The 17457-nt window shown below is 42.6% G+C and overlaps 1 protein-coding gene across 2 annotated transcripts in view; it reads left to right on the top strand.

Moving 5' to 3' along the window:
- KIF13B (kinesin family member 13B) overlaps positions 1 to 17457 on the top strand; it is a 197596-nt gene that overhangs the window by 171352 nt on the left and 8787 nt on the right. For both annotated transcript variants that reach the window (XM_007962061.3, XM_007962060.3), the window contains exon 37: positions 607 to 740. In XM_007962061.3, coding sequence (XP_007960252.3) covers positions 607 to 740 — 134 coding nt within the window. The remainder of the gene's footprint in view (positions 1 to 606; positions 741 to 17457) is intronic.

Here is a 17457-nt window from a genome sequence, read left to right as displayed (position 1 = left end):
AAGTATGACCTGTTTATACCTCTGATCCCAGCCTTTGGAAATTAACAGCAGGTAAGAACGTAAGTTGTTCAGGGCATCTCTCCCTGACTTGTAATAAATAACTCAAACACTACTGTTTACCCTTTTCCCAAAAGGTCAGTTTCATCATCTTCCTTCAGTAAATAGTTATGAAAAATTAGATTGAATAAGACATAGTCCCTGACTTCAAAGAGCTTAAAGTCTAGACAGAGAGCTATACATGTGTGTCATTGGCAGTGTGACTTAAAAATCAATCCCATTTTATTCTAGGGCAGAAGTAAATGCTTGTGCCAATTATTGACAGGATAGAGGTGAATTGCTGTTCTGATGCTGATAGGAACACTGAGCATTTCGGCACTACAGCATTTTGGCAGCACCCCAGTTACTGCTATTTAATTGAAAAAGGGACATTACTATGTTTGAGGGAAATTACGGAAACTACAATAATACTGTGTTTTTCTAATATTTTTTAAGGATACTTTTGGTTTTTGTTAGATTTGCTGACAAGTGATATCTGGCAAATGTACAGAAAAGAAGATGTCTATGTAATTGTGTATGTTTTATCTTTTTCCCCTGTAATATGGGCAGGACTCAGTAACCTCGCAGCATCCTACTTGAATCCCGTCAAATCCTTCGTGCCGCAGATGCCAAAGCTCCTCAAGTCTCTTTTTCCTGTCCGCGATGAGAAGAGGGGCAAGCGGCCATCTCCGCTCGCACACCAGGTAAAAAGCACCGAGAAAGCAGCCGTGAACGTTTTTCTGATAAACCCGTGCTCTATGTTGCGCCAAATTGGCTAGAGGTGGAGGCGCAGCCTCGCGGGTGGGGGCTAAACCGGGTTTTTAAACCAAGGAACAGCTGTCAGTCATTTCTCCTCCACGCTCTTCAGCGATAACAGAGCTGTTTAAACTTACAGACACACTCCCTCCTTTCTGCTTTTAAAAAGTGCCAAGGACACTGCTAATGAGATTTATGGTAATATTACTTAGAGCAACAGTAGTAAAATTTATGAAGTGCACTTACTGTTGTTTGTGTATTGCCAAGTAGAAAATGTAATTCTATTTTTATTTCTTGATTTCATTTCTTTTTTCAAACAATTTTGTATCATGAGTGCCCTTCCCTCTCAACCTCTGTTTTCTCTACTGTGGATAACCTGTTCTTTCATTGAAAAGTGATCACCTGTCTTACTTCCGTTTTTCTTAAAACTCTTTACCTAGGCCTAGGGTAAGTGTTACAGCAAATGCGAAAAGGTTTTCTAAACAATCAGGAAGCTGCTCTTATGCAATAGTGAATGGGAACCCCACTGGAAATGCAATTTCCAGCCTTATATAGGTGTTAACTCAGCAGAAAATGATAAATGAGGATTTATTTATACTCATTCAAAAACACATACAGGGCAAGTTCTGTTGTCCAAATAGGTCTTTTGACATCAGCTTCTCCACGTACTTCTAAACATTTGAGTTGCAGAAATCCAAGTGAGTTGTCTGAGACTTAACTATTTAAAGAATTCTCTAAGTATATGAATGCATATATTCAGGGGAGAAGGAATTAGTTTTATCAGGCTGCCATGCAGATATGTAATTTTTAAAATTCTAGCTTTATATAAGCATATAAATAAGCATACACAGTAGATGGAAAAATTAAAACCAAGATTTTGCAGCTGTTTAAATTGTATTTAGGCACATGGTGGGGCTTGAGAGTTAGTGAAATGAATCTATGACTGCAGGAGCTAAGTCCTGCGGGGACTGAGGTGGGCAGTGATTATTTTTCCTGGTGTTTTTTTTTCCCCAGAGATCCACCAGAACTGAACCAGTGGGTCATTATTGTGTGTGTTATTCAGTTCTAAACTTCTGCATCATTGTTTCACAAAGTGTGATTCATGAACTGTCTGTCAGATTTATCAAGGGAGCTGTTTTAAAAAACAGTTTCTTGGCCTGCCCTGGGAACCCATAGCTAACTTGGAGAGACCTTGTAATCTGCATTTATAAGCGCCTATGGTGATTCTTATTTTTATTCAGTGAAGTCTGCTATCCAGTGTTGTTAGTTGCTGTTTGGTGAAGGCAGAGTCACGTAGGTTGGAGGAAATTGGAATCACGCTGGAAGTCACGGAGTCAGCCTGCCATTGTTACTATTCTCCTTTAAAGCTGTTTTCAGTTTTGCTTGTAGCAAGTCACATCACCTGCTACCTGTAGAACTTACTTACTCTCTTACTGTGTTGGCAATGAGTGATTAGCTTTCTCTGGATGTGAGAGGAACAACAGTGTGTTAGAAACAAATGTAGTGATTGGAGAATAACTATAATTTATAATGCCCAGGTTAGAGGTTACCTTGAAATATATGGAAGATTTCTTAAGCAACTTTTATTCATTTACTTCAGTTGGTCATTTATTGTTTGAGCACATATGAGCAAAGGTTTGGAAAAGCTGGCCTCATACATATATTTTGTATTTCATAAAAATATAAAATATATAGCTGAGTGCAGTGGCTCACACCTGTAACCTCAGCACTTTGGGAGGCCAAGGCAGGTGGCTCACCTGAGGTCAGGGGTTTGAGACCTGGCCAACATGGTGAAACCCTGTCTTTACTAAAAATACAAAAATTAGCCAGGCATACTCCTGTAGTCGCAGCGACACAGGAGGCTGAGGCATGAGAATCGCTTGAACCCAGGAGGCAGAGGTTACAGTGAGCCAAGATCGTGCTACCGCACTCCAGCCTGGGTGACAGAGTGAGACTCTGTCTCAAATAAATAAAAATTAAAATATATAAAGTATATAAATCTAAAACTGGTCTTGATGAAGATACCTGGTAATAGAGCCAGAACATTCCAGTTGGTTTGTGAGAACTCTGCTCCTTGGAAGGCATTTCCCTTTTCTCAGGGTCGCCAGGGAGCTCCCTCTTGTCCTTGCCGCCTTGTCCTCATGGTGCAGACTTTGCGTCAGCATGACACTGGAAACACTTCCATCTCCAGGCTTCAGTGCAACTTCCTTTCCCTGGCTTCCCTTCCCTCGGTCCTTGATTCTCTCCTGGGACTGTAGATTCCATCAAGTCTTGACATCCAGCGCCCAGAGCTACAACCGGGTCACTCTCTTTTGTTTTTAAACCTGTGTCCTTCCATGCATAAATTTCATTCAGTTCCGTGGGTTTAGCTGTTTAAACAGAGTAGCCAGAATGGTCTTTCACAGCCTTACAGTCGTCAGTGGCGTGACACCTTCCACTTCCTCCCACTGAAAGGAGTGAAATGTGAATTTCTCACTGTGGCTCACAGTGCACTGCAGGACCTGTCCCCGGTCTTGAATCTTCATTCTTCTTTATTCGCTCACCAGTACTAAGTCAGATAAGTCGCCTTTTTAGCCTATGAGCACGCGAAGCACCTTCAGTCTGGAGAGCTCTGGTGCTGGCCCTGCCACCTTGCTCTTCCCAAAGGCCTCCCATGGAACAGTCAGGAAAGGCCACTCTGAGGAAGGACATCTGAGTCTAGAGTGGGCTTTCTTGAACGGCCACACCAGAACAGCTTCCACCATACATGCAGGCACTACATTACCATTTCCTTTTTTTTTTTTTGAGACAGAGTCTCACTCTGTTGCCCAGGCTGGAGTGCAGTAGCGCAGCCTTGGCTCAGTTTAACCTCCACTTCTCGGGTTCAAGGGATTCTCCTGCTTCCGCCTCCTGAGTAGCTGGGATTACAGGCACTCGCCACCCCACCACGCTTGGCTAATTTTTGTTTTTTTAGTAGAGATGGGGTTTCACCATGTTGGCCAGGCTGGTCTCAAACTCCTGACTTCAAATGATCTACCTGCCCCAGCCTCCCAAAGTGCTGGGACTACAGGTGTGAGCCACCGCACCCAGCCCATTTCTAACCTTTTTATCAGGAGTTATTGTTAGGTTTATATGTTTATCAATTATCCCTCTCCACAATATTCCTTGAGGGCAGGACTTGTGCCAAAATGGTGCCTGGTGCATAGAAGATGCAAAATGTCTATTGTTTGACATGTGAACAAATTATAATAATATTATTTTAGAGACAGGGTCTCCGTCTGTCGCCCAGTCTGGACTGCAGTGGCACGATTATAGCTCACTGCAGCGTTGAACTCCTGGGCTCAAGGAATCCTCCAGCTTCAGTCTCCCAAGGAGCTAGGACTACAAGTACGCTCCACCACGCCCAGCTAACTTGAAAAAAATTTTTATTTTTAGAGACAGAGTCTCGCTGTGTTGCCCAGGTTGGTCTCAAACTCCAGGGCTCAAGTGATCCTCCCGCCTGGTATCCCAAGTGTCTGGGATTATAGGCAGAGCCACTGTGCCCAGACTATAATATTAGACTGTGGGTCCCAAGTGTTACTCAGTGGTAGACAGGACTGTGTTTACAGCTTAGAGATGAAAGAAGCACGGCTGAGTGGGGATTAGAGGGATGAAGACATATTTAAGAACTTTCTTTCCTAGGTTGGTGGAAGTGCTAAAGAACATTTCCAAAGGAGAGAAAAATCTTAGCTTTTCATTTTGGATTTAGTTGATCAGAGATGATCTTGGTTATCTCATTTTCACTGACCATCTCTACTAAAGCTCTGTGAGAAATAAATTAGAACTGTAGATGATAATGTCAAGAAAACTGTTTTTCTTACTTGGGTCACACTTCAGGGTACAACAAGTGAAGCATACTTGAAATATACTTTGAATATGCTTTATGCTTTCACTTGTTGTACTATGAAGTGTGTTTCATCTTTGAAAAAGGGCATTTTAGTGCCTGTGGAATTGCAAATAACAGGAAGAAGAAAAATGCTGTATTGGCTAGACTCCTTTAGTGTTCCTCATTTTTTAAAAATAGTAAGCTTTATTATTATAATGGAGTTCCATGCACTTGAAAATCAGATTTGATACCTACAATTTGAAGTCTGAACTTCTAAAACAATCTCTACTCCCCCTCCTGGGGGTCCTACAGGAACGAGATCATCATTTTCCCAACCAATCTTTGCCTCAGAGTTTGTTCTTACCAGGAAGTAAAGAGAGTGGGGAGGATTGTATATGTGAGCCAGGACTATATATGTAAGCCACCCTGCCCAACAAGACCCTATTTTTGAGGTGTTTAGATTAGCAGACATTCTTTAAGTAAGCATCTTTAATCCTTCATGGGCACTTGAGACACTAATAACCATCATTTTGGATGAAGTGAGTATTATATCCTTTAAAATATATACTTTTTTTTTTTTGAGACGGAGTCTCGCTCTGTTGCCCAGGCTGGAGTACAATGGTGCGATCTCAGCTCACTGCAACCTCTGCCTCGCAGGTTCAAGTGATTCTCTTGCCTCAGCTTCCTGAGTAGCTGGGATTACAGGTGCCCGCCACCACGCCCAGCTAATTTTTGTATTTTTAGTAGAGATAGGGTTTTACCATGTTGGACAGGATGGTCTCAATCTCGTGATGTCGTGATCTGCCTGCCTTGGGCTCCCACAGTGTTGGGGTTACAGGCGTGAACCACCGTGCCCTGCCAAAATATATATGTATAATTTTCTTACATAAATATTTGAATAAGTTTTAACTATTATTATGTAGAAGTTTATTTTTTTATTTTTTTATTTTTTGTGACAAGGTCTTGCTCTGTTGTCCAGGTTGGAGTGCAGTGGAGTAATGATAGCTCTCTTAGGATCTTTGTTCTCTCAGCCCTCCCCCGTCTTAACAGCTCTAGATGAGTCTCCCACATCTCATCTGAGAAATGCTTTGTCATTCTACAGTTGTCTCGCCAGGGTCCTCCCTAAAGTGAGGAGTCCAGAAATGAGAGCGTTCCCCCTGGACTTGCAAATGGTGGAAGTGTTTCCTTCCTCATCTAAATGATCACGCTGCTGACGCAGCCTGGGACCGCACTTGGTGGGGCTGATTTTTGAAAGGTGTTAGCTCATTGTGCTGTTGGTCAGGTAACATCACCAGGTTTTTTGTCTGTTGATACGCTTGTCACTGTACTACTACTTCTCTTTTATTATGTGGTCTAATTGATGTGTGAAAATAATGAGGAACTTCAGATTCATTCCTAGAATTTTTTATCTTTGATGTTGTTTTAACATTCCCAGGATATCAAGATCTTTCTGAGTAATTTTTTTTTAAGTGCATATATTCTGGCCGTCCACACACTTCTAAAGCTGTAATCTCTCTGCATTTGAGAGTATTGGGATATTGAACATAATGAGGCCTGCGGCAGAGCTCTATACCTGGAAGTAGACATCACTTGTCAAGCCACAGAGTGACAGACCAACACATTTCAGTTCCATGTAGCCAGTAACTGCCTTCTCCACTCCACACTTCTCCCTCTTTCTACCAAAGAGTTTGTGGGAGACTGTGTTACATACATATATGGAAATAAAGTGGCACTGCGGCCAGGGCCTTCCTCTGTGTCACCAATCAAGTAAGCCTGAAGCAGAGTGGATGTTGATGATGGTGGCTGGACTGCCCTGCACACACACTGGTGTGGCTATGGCCCTGTGTGAGGCATCCAGTGCTGGACTTAGCAGCATCTTTAAAGAAATACACAAGTACCCGGAACCTTCCTCTCCAGTTTTGAGTCTTGTGCTTCATTTTTATTTGCTAGTGCCTGTTAGTGCACCAGTTTCAATAGTCTATGATCATTAAATGGTTGTGAAATAAGCAATATCAGATATTTAAATGTTTAGATAACATCAAGATAAAATCCAGAAAAATCCAGGTCCATTCATATGCCTAAAAGGAATCTGGATCAATAGTACAATATAGGAAGGGGTAAATAGTGATACTAATATGGCATAAAGACTTAGGACAGATAGTTAACATCACTTAAGGGTGACAATGTGAAACAGCACAAAAACAAAACACCCCAAACGGTTTTGGGATCGGCATGGAAACCAAGCAGGTCATGTTTAATAACACACTTCCTGAAACCGTTTGTCTCCCATTTCCCACCTGTCATGAAAGATACTGAAACTGCTTCTTATTTTATTTGAGACAGATCTGAAACTCCTGGCCTCAAGTAATCCTCCTGCCTCAGTCACCCACATATGTTTTTATTCCAGTTTAGTTTGGAGACTTAAAACTTCTCTGAAACAGTTGTAATAATGCAGAAACTCACACTATCCTATCTAAACAAAGCCCCAGCCCCCAACCTGGGCTCTCTTTGATATTATTAGATGACACTTAGATTACTGTACTTGGTTCTGGATTTATTACTACTAGAAATGCAGTGACCAGTTGGAATTGTTTCAGAGAATAACATCAAAAATGATTTATGAGGAAGGATTAAAGGAGTTATTTATAGCTTCACCAAACAATGACTAAGGGAGCTGACTGTATAAGCATTCAAGGGATACCAGCACTGAGGAGGGAAGGATTGTTAGGGATGGTTTTGCTAAAGCAGTGGAGGGTCCTAGGGCCATAGAGATGAAATTAACAGAGAGGATGGTGACAGCTGACAGTGGGAAAATGGTTTACAGATAGCAAGGTACTCTTTTTTTTGAGACGGACTCTTGTTCTGTCGCCCAGACTGGAGTGCAATGGTGCTATCACAGCTCACTGTGGCCTCAACCTCTTGGGCTCAAGGGATCCTGCCATCCCAGCCTGGCTGTCTTTTTTTTTTAAAAAAGGAGGGGGTGGATTTCTGTTACTTCAAAACAGGAAGTTAGACTGGGTGCAGCGGCTCACACCTTTATCTCAGCACTTTGAGAGGCCAAGGCAGGCAGATCACTTGAGCTCAGGAGTTCGAGACCAGCCTGGGCAACATAACAAGACCCTTGTCTCTACTAAAAATTAAAAAAATAGTATTTGGGTGTGGTGACACATACCTGCCTCAAAAATAAAAATAAAAACAAAGTTTATGAGAATATAAAATAATCCAGGTAAGGACTAAGGAATAGAATGAGTCCTGTTTTTACCAGTCATTCCTTGTATTTTGTTATGTTAAGTAGAAAAGAGGTACAAGTTGTGTAATGGAGGAATGATTATTATCAAAAAATACTTTCAATTAGAGTGTCCTTGACATTTTCAGACAAGAATGTTCAGTTCCCTCCCTCATGCAAAGATACACAGACCCATAACCGCAGAGAAGCTTTAATGAAAACCTGGATGCTTATTAACCTGTTCTTTGGAATCAGCAGGTTCTCAGGTGAAGATGTTATTATTTTCCTGTTACTTTATTTTCATATTGTTTATCAAATGGAAATGAAAAGGTTCCTGGATCTTTTTTTGTAAGATGAAAGTCAACAGTTTATTCAGAAGGTTTAAAAACAAAGATATTCTTAAATTTACAAGATCTTTTGGTTTGAACATATCCATAAGGACTTATGTTTCTCATTTTTATGGAGATTTGTTTTTGTTTGTAATCAATTTCTGTCTGAGTTCCAGAAATGCAAAAATACTGCTCTGAAAGAGGTGGCAGCTGACAAAATTGCTGTCTTTGACCTTCTGATGCAAGTTTAGTAACTAATCTGGAAAATAATGAACTGCAATTAATGAAATCTGTACTCATATTCAAGTGTGTTTCTCAGACAGCACATAAAATAATTGAAGGAACTTCCTGCTCTCTAATTAGTTAGATTGAATTAATTTGGCATAATAGCTTTTTTTCATGTATCTAGAAGTTTGTGTTCAGATGAAGCTATTTATGTACTTCAAAGTTAGGAACTGTAAATGGCATCTATGATGAATCTGGAGAATTAAAGAGTTAATGGTCAGATTTAATTTCCACTGTCAAAAGCACAGTCACATTGCTGGCCTGTCTTGATTTATGTGTCCGTCTCCTTTGGTTAGGGCTGCCTTATCAACAGCAGGGATATTTTTCTCCTATTTCAGCATAGCCTCATGTGTGGTAGGTAGATAAAGGCTTGTGTAGAAAGAGCACGCCCCTGCCCATCTCTGATGCTAATTGAAAAGATGTCTGTGTAATTATCCATCTTTCATGACTATAATTCTTTCTTATATAAAACAGGGAGAAACAAGCACAAATACTAATTCTTGCCTTGTACACAAGGATGCTGTTTTAAACTAGCCATACTTCCTTGATTAAATGAATTATGTAAACACGTATCCTTGTGTCTCAAGTAAAGGTTCAACATCCTAACTAAAAGAAGAAAACACTGCCGGGCACGGTGGCTCACGCTTGTAATCCCAGCACTTTGGGAGGCCGAGGCGGGCAGATCACGAGGTCGGGAGTTCGAGACCAGCCTGGCCAACATGATGAAACCCCATCTCTACTGATAAAAAACAAAAATTAGCTGGGCATGGTGGCAGGCGCCTGTAATCCCAGCTACTCAGGAGGGTGAGGCAGGAGAATCGCTTGAACCCGGGAAGTGGAGGCTGCAGTAAGCTGAGATGGCACCACTGCACTCCAACCTGGGTGACAGAGCAATACTCCCATCTCAAAAAAAAAAAAAAAAAAAAGTAAAGACAACACATATAGGCCTTGTTTCCCAGCCTTCATTTTTCTTAAACCTTCAGGTTATTTAAAAAATAACATATGAGCATTTTCTCTGTAGTTGAATACCACCCATCTTAAGCAGCTATTGATATAGTGTGCTGCATTTCACTTGTTCTGGGGTTAACAAAGAGTTTTTTAAAAAAAATTCAGGGCAATTGATTTCTCTTCAGTGTAGGGAGGAATTTTTAGGCAATCCTGTCATTGTTGTAAGACTCTTATCACTCTTTCAGTTTTCTAAAATCACAGCATTTTGCTGTCTAGCCTCGCCCCATGCATTTATAGGTAATATAGTGGACATAGAGATGTCAGAGTTGTCTTCATAATCAGGTTTAGTAGCTGATCTGAAAAATAATGAAATTTAACTTAAATTCACTTCAGCAAGTAAGAGGGTTTCTGAGGCAGTAAAGAAGTTGATTGAAGAGGTGCATCTGCCAGCCATTTTTTGGGAATGGGCTTTGTTTTATTCTCTAGACCAAGGGTTGCCATACTTTATTTTATAAAGGGACAGATTGCAAATATTTTAGGATTTGCATGCCATGTGGTCTCTGTCAAAACTAGCCATAGACAGTATTAAACAAATGAGTCTGGCTGTGTTCTAGTAAAACTTGATAACCTGAAATTTGAATTTTACATAATTTTTATGTTATGAAACATTCTTTTGATTTGTTTCAATCTTAAGAATGTAAAAGCCATTTCTTATTTCATAGGGCATATTAAGCTGGTGACAGGCTGGATGAAGACTTTTTTTTTCTTTTTTTAGACAGGGTCTTGCTCTGTTGCCCAGGCTGGAGTGCAGTGGTGTGATCATGGCTCATTGCAGCTTTGACCTCCTGGGCTCAAGTGATCCTCCCATCTCAGTCTCCCAAATAGCTGAGACTACAGGTACACATCACCATGGCTGGCTAATTTTTAAATTTTAATTTTGTAGAGACGGGATCTCCCTATGTCACCCAGGCTGGTTTTGAACTGCTGTGCTCAAGCAGTCCTCCTGCTTCAGCCTCCCAAAGTGCTGGGATTGTGTGTGTGAGCCACCCCGCCCAACAAGGCCCTATTTTTAAAGCTTTTAGATTAGCGAACATTCTTTAAGCATCCTTAATCCTTCATGGGCACTTGAAAAACTAGTAACTCATTTTGGTTGAAGTGAGCGTTATATCTTTTAAAATCTCTGTGTCTAATTTTCTTATATGAATGTTTAAATCAGTTTTAAGTATTATTATGTAGAAGTTTGTTGTTGTTGTTTTTTTTTTTTTTTTAATTTACTTTTTCTGACAAGGTCTTGCTCTGTTGCCCAGGCTGGAGTGCAGTGGTGTGATCACAGCTCACTGCAGCCTTGAACTCCGGGGCACAAGTGGTCCTCCTACCTCAGCTTCTCAAGTAGCTGGGACCACAGGAGTGTGCCACCATGCCTGGCTAATTAAAAAAAAATTTTTTTTTGTAAAAATGGGACCTTGGTATGTTGCCCAGGCTGTTATGTAAAAGTTTTTAAAGTAAACTGGCTAGATACTAAAAATCAGCAATATCTTTTCTGGTAGCTCTGGAAATATTAGTATTTAAAATTTTATTTATGTAATACTTAGAATAAGTTAGACTATAACACGTATCTAATGTCTTATAGACCACATGAATGGTATTATTCACTTATATCCAGTGATAAAATAATTTACTTGTTGATAGGAAAAATAGGCCTTTTAATTGTTTTGTGTAACCGAAATTAAATAGGAATACAAATGTTAGACCTTGAGTGCCTAGTTTTGAGGAGCACAGGGACTAGTTTTGCTCACACTGCATCCCCAGTGCCTACCACAGTCTTTAGAATGTAGTAGGTGCCTGGTACATATTTGCGAATGAGTAAATTAATGAAATCTTAGTTTCTTTCTTTTGAAAGAAAATGGAATTCATCCTGGAATGACTTTGGGACTGATTCAGTTAATTCAAAACTTGTGATTTCTAGATCAGATGAAATTATTGACTGTTTAAAAATGTACTTTTAGTAAGCCAACTTAGAGATATCTAGGAAGACCAGACACAAAATTCCAATGAAGTACTTTACAAATGTGCCGAGAGCTTCCAGTGTACCTGGCACCACACCAGGAATTTTAATGTGCCATCTCAACAGCAGGACTGAGTTAGACAAGCACCATGCAATAGATATATAATGCGAGTCAGGTATGTAACTTACAATTTCCTAGTAGCCACATTAAGGAAGTAAAAAGAATACAGGTCAGATTATTTTTAATAACATTTGTTTAACCTAGTGTATTGAAAGTACTCTCATATCAACTGTAGTATAAAAAAGATTGAGATATTCCCATCCTTCTTTCTGCACAAAGTCCTTGAAATCAGGTGCGTATTTTACATTTCTAGCACATTGCAATTCAGACACTAAAGTTCCGTCGGAAATACTTGATCTGCATTTAGAATTCATAAAATTTATGGTTGAAAAAGCAGACCCACATGCCGAGGCTGTTCTAAACATACTTAAAACCGTTTCAGTTATATAACCAGTTAAGGTTGTACTTTATTAATTAAAATAAAAAATGGACTTCCTGAATCAGATTAGCCTCATTCTCAGGGCTGGGTTACCACCAGGGGCTGGTGGCTGCCATGTCAGGGCCGCTGCCCTGTTGGGGAAATGGGGAGGGTGCACTCCTGTCTCTGGTTACAGAGCCTCGGGAGTGGCAGAACTGAGCTTCCCATTGAGAAAGTGAGGTTAAATGCTCAAATGTGACCATAAGAGATTTCACTGACAGTGATTAAGAATAATCAAGTCATGGTATTTGTGGAATGAATGAATCAGTAGAGCGTTTGTAGGAGGGAAGGATCGAGCAGCAGAAATACACCACGCGGGACCTGCCGGCGTTTCCCTGTGTGCTGCTGTGGGAAATCCTGGCAGCTGCTAGGCGGAGAGTGACATGGTCACTTCTGTTTTTCGGAAAGCTCCCTCTGGCTGCAGTTTGGAAAGTGGATGTGAAGAGAATGGAGCTAGAAGACACTATTCGAGTGTGGGTGGAACCCTCAGCAGGGATTGTCACGTGGGTCAGAAACCCACGGTCGCCTTCTGGTGTTGAGTCCTTTGAGGCACTGCTTGGAGGGGCATGTGGCAGGCAGGGTCACGGTGGCTGTGGCGGGCATCAGCAGCCACCGGCCTGCCTCCCTGCTTAGAGAATTCATGTGGATGGGATCACCCCCCTGCAGACAGGTGTGGAAGCCCAGAGGTGATCAGGTTTTTACACGAAAGTTACAATGCCAAGCCATGCATTTAAAATAACTACCCCTGCCAACTGGACAAGGTGCTGCTGCCGTCATGGCTCACACATTCCTCCAGATCAGCCTGTCAGGATCTAGAGCCTCCAGGCGCACAGGGTGGCTGCATGTCCCGGTCACTGAAGGCCTCATGTGCCGGAGCCTGGATCACAGGCTCCAATCCAGGGCTGGACGTGTTCTCCCCGCTCGCCTCCCAGAACGCTTCATTTTCCTCTCTTCCAGGCCCCTGGTCAAGACAACCTTAGAAAAGTGTTTATATTGATTAGGTTATTACTGAGGCTTAATGTTTGGGTTGTACATGTCTTTTTTTTTTTTTTTTTTTTTTTTTTTTTGGAAACTGGGTCTCATTCTGTCACCCAGGGTGGATTGCAGTGGCGTGATCATTGCTCACTGCAGCCTCAACCTTCTGGGCTCAAGTAATTCTCAGCTCCCAAGTAGTTCGTACTATAGGTATGCACCACCATGCCCAGCTAATTTATTTTTTGTAGAGATGGAGTTTCTCCATGAATTCCAGGCTGGTCTCGAACTCCTGGGCTCAAGGGATCCTCCTGCCTCAGCCTCCCAAAGTGCTGGGATTGCAGGTGTGAGAGGCACTGTGCACTGTGTCTGATTTGTATCCATTGTGTATTACTTGTATCAGAACATTTTTGGAGGTTAGCAGGTGTTTCCTTATATGCCCTTGCTCTGCTTCCTTTTGTTTCTTAGGTTTTTCACACCTCAGCAGCGGGAAAATGAAAGGTTGGCTACTAGTTATTTGTAACAAAAAATAAATCTTACATATCTTGTATATTCCATTAAAAAATAATTTTCTATACTTGGATTTAAATCATTGGTTAGTATTTAAAACAAGACTTAGAGGATCGTATTAGTTTAAGCACCATTAAAAAATGACATCTAAGAATTTTTGAAATTCAGGATAAGGCGTGATTGTTAGCCATGAAAGGTTTATTTTCAAACAAGAAAAAATATGCATCAGAAAATTCAGTGTTGGAGAAGTTCTGAAGTGATTAGAGAAGTTCTGAAGTGATTATTTTTTTGCTTCAGCTGGGACCTCTTTTCCCCTTTACCTCCTCTGATGCCCACATTTCAGAGTCTGTTCTATCCCACATTCCTATGTAACTGTACAATTTAGTCTTCTTTGTCACTTGCTAAGTAATTTGTGCATTTGTTCATTCAACAAACACTGAGCTACTGTTTTATGTAAGGAAATACAAGGATGAATGAGACGTAGTCTGTCTCCTTCCAAGAGCCTGAAGTTTAGAGAAGCCCCTGTAGAGCCACATAAGCAGATGAAGAGACAGTGCAGGATGATGTAGATACCGTCACGTGTGAGTGTCTGCGGATGACACAGTGAAGCCAGTGGGCGCCGCTCCCTGCAGTTGCAGGAGAATTCGATCATGCTTGAGCAGAGACTTAGAAATGAATCTGTATTCACTAGGTGGAACACGATTCCCCAGGGGGTGGAGTGGCATGAGGAAGGTTCTGGAAAAACCATCCATTGAGGGAATTCTGAGTGGAAAAGCCGTCCATTGAGGGAATTCTGAGTGGAAAAGCCGTCCATTGAGGGAATTCTGAGTGGAAAAGCCGTCCATTGAGGGAATTCTGAGTGGAAAAGCCGTCCATTGAGGGAATTCTGAGTGGAAAAGCCGTCCATTGAGGGAATTCTGAGTGGAAAAGCCATCCATTGAGGGAATTCTGAGTGGCCTAGTAGAGCAAGCAAGGCAAGGTGTGTCCCCTTGGAGATTTTGTATGTCATGTCAAAGGGTTAATTTTATTCTTCTTGGCAGAGGGGTCTCCAAAACAGCTTTTATTCCAAGTTTTGAAATTCTGATCTGATCTCCCATGTGTTCATGTAGAATGTGAAAGCCAGAGTTAAAAAATAGCGCAATATGATTAGAGCAGTGACTGGCACCTTTTCCCTGAAATATTTCTAAGCCGTTCTGTTGCCTGTAAGCTACTCATCTGTTCAGTTTCAGCAACGCTCAGTAGACAGTGTGATTGCAGGTTCAGCCAGCACTTGAGAACTTAGTCCTTTTCCATCTGTGTCACTCACTCATAGGGCCACGTGAACACATTTAACCATTAGGTAAGTGCTCTCTGAGCCTCGGTTTCTGTAGTGTGAAATGTAGATAATTATACTCATATTCACTTGCCTCATGGGACTTCTCCTTAATATTTATAGCTGCAAAATACTTCACAGTCATTTTTATTAATAGTTACCAGATGTGTCGTAAGGATTAATGAACTTACGATCTGAAATGTTTTGAGCCCCTGAAACAGGAGGTGACTGCCTGTATGGGGGAGATGTAGAAGAGCATGAAGGTGCAGATAGACACTTGAAAATTTCAGCTATTACATGTGAAGGACGATGGCACAGTTACAGTCAGTTACAGTTTCAGTATTCTTGGTCGATATATTTGGCATCCTTAAAAAGGTTGCTGAACTCATACCCAAGTCCTGTGCCAAAAGCCCCCCTCATGTGGTATTCACACCCGTTGTATTTATGACCCCTTCCTCCTCTGAATCCTCTTTTTTTTTTTTTTTTTTTTCTGAGATGGAGTTTCGCTATTGTTGGCCAGGCTGGAGTGGTGCAATGGCACTATCTTGGCTCACTGCAACCTCTCCCTCCCAGGTTCAAGCAGTTCTCCTGCCTCAGCCTCCTGAGTAGCTAGGATTATAGGCATCTGCCGCCATGCCCTGTAATTTTTTTTTCTTTTTTTTTTTTGATTTTTAGTAGAGACAGGGTTTCACCAAGTTGGCCAGGCTAGTCCGAAACTCCTGACCTCAGGTGATCCTCTTGTCTTGGCCTCCCAAACTGCTGGGATTACAGGCATGAGCCACTGCGCCCGGCCTCCTCTCTGCTTTTGAAGTTTCCATTCCGCTGTCACATTCCTTGATTTTAGTGATTTGCTCACGTGTTCCCCACCAATGAGGTTGCCCATCTGTTGAGAGCAAAACCCATGCCTCTGATGTTTATGTTACCCGAGGCACCTGGTGCCATGCCCACCGCGTGGTAGGACCTGATGCAGTCTCTGTTGAGCTGAACTTTTTTACGTGGAGGGTGAGAACCAAAGTGGCAGGCAGTCCAGTCCCTAAGTCCATTTCAGCAAATATTTAATAAGCATCTATCTACTGGGTTTTTCTAATTACACTGGGTCCTAAAGGAAAGTGTAACTTGTTTGCGTTTTCTATTTCAGAGGGCAGGAATCATGTGATTTTAGAAAAGGTTTCATGTTAGGCACTTAACATCCCATCCTTGGAGTATTTACATTTTTAGGCTTTAAGGGGAATAAACTTCACCGTAGTGGAAACAGTTGCTCCCCAATCTTGTCCACTTTTGGTAAGATGTAGCTGAAGAATGCAGGTATTCTGGAGTTTGAGAAATGTTTTTTCTGCTTTTGTCATGAAATATACCCTTGAACACCTTCCCATTTGTGGGGACGTTAATTACTATGGAGAGAAAAATGAAGACACCAGCCCCGGCATGCAAGGACTGCCTGGCAGTGCGGGATGCACGCTTGAGCCTCACTTTCTTCTCTGGGAGGTGGCCACAGGCGGGACCGTGGAGAGCAACAGCCGGGACAGATGGAACTCAGTGCTGGGAGGGGCGCAGAGGAGAGTCTGTTCTGGTCAAGGAATTGAGGTGGAGGCTGAAGGTCTTGTTCTTCTGGCCTTGTCATGTGCAATGGCCTAACTGCCACTAGGGGACCCTCCTTCATTCTGTCCCACTGGTTGCTCACATAGTTTTCAATGGACCCTGGTCCTAGGTGTCCCTGACCTCAGACCACCGCAGGAGCTCCCCAGTGTTTGCAGGGTAAAGTACCCATTCCTTTTGTTCATTTCCTTGGTCCTTCCACCTTTTTTCTTTTTTTCTTCTTTGACACAGGGTCTTGCTTTTTTGCCCAGGCTGGAGTGTGGTGGTGTGATCATAGCTCACTGCAGCCTCCAACTCGTGGGCTTAAGTGATCCTTCTGCCTCAGCCTCCTGAGGAGCTAGGACTGCAGGTGTGCGCCACCACATCTGGCTCCAGTCCTTCCAGGTCTTTAAGCCTGATCACTGCGTTTCCTCTCGAGTCCTCTCCACCGTGCCTTTTCTCAAGTCCTGCCACTGCCCCCTTACCTTCCACAGAATCAATTCCCTGTTATACTTTTCTTCCAAAAGCAGCCCCAAGGCACAAGTGGTCATAGTGGTGCCCTTTGGTGGAGCGAGGCTCTTCCATGCTTGTAAACATGGTGAGCACGCTGCCGAGCGGACTGGCTTCTTCTGGGGCTCTTCTCCTTATGGCTGGAGTCCAGGCTTCCCAGTAGGAAGTCCTGGGCAGTCCGACTGCACACCTGCAGGCTCTGTCTAGAAGGCCTGACTCCATCGAGGCCTCAGGTGCCCAGACACACAAGAGCCAAAGCACCAGGACTGCCAAGGGCTGGGAGAAAGGAGGCGGGAGAGGTGGAGTCCACACCTCTGGGCAGTTGAAGTTCAGTAACCGAGCAGCCACCAGCTGTGTGCCCTGTGGACCCAACAAGGAAGAAGCCCGACCTGCGGCTGTCCTGGCAGAATGGAGCCCTCATGAGGCCCAGCATATGAGGCCAGGCCCAGTTCCTGCAGCTGGGGAGTTGGGAGGGTGAGGGGCAGAAGTGGCGTGTTCCTAGCTTCTTCCGGGATGAGCACATCTGTTCAGCTGCTTGTGTGTCCCACAGCCACTCCGCAGCAAAGAATGATGCTCTGGTTCCTTCTCTCCCCCTGCCTTCCCTTTTCCT

This window comes from Chlorocebus sabaeus, chromosome 8 (genome assembly GCF_047675955.1).
Source record: "Chlorocebus sabaeus isolate Y175 chromosome 8, mChlSab1.0.hap1, whole genome shotgun sequence".
Lineage (NCBI taxonomy): Eukaryota > Metazoa > Chordata > Mammalia > Primates > Cercopithecidae > Chlorocebus > Chlorocebus sabaeus.
This window is presented reverse-complemented; position numbering and strand designations above follow the sequence as displayed.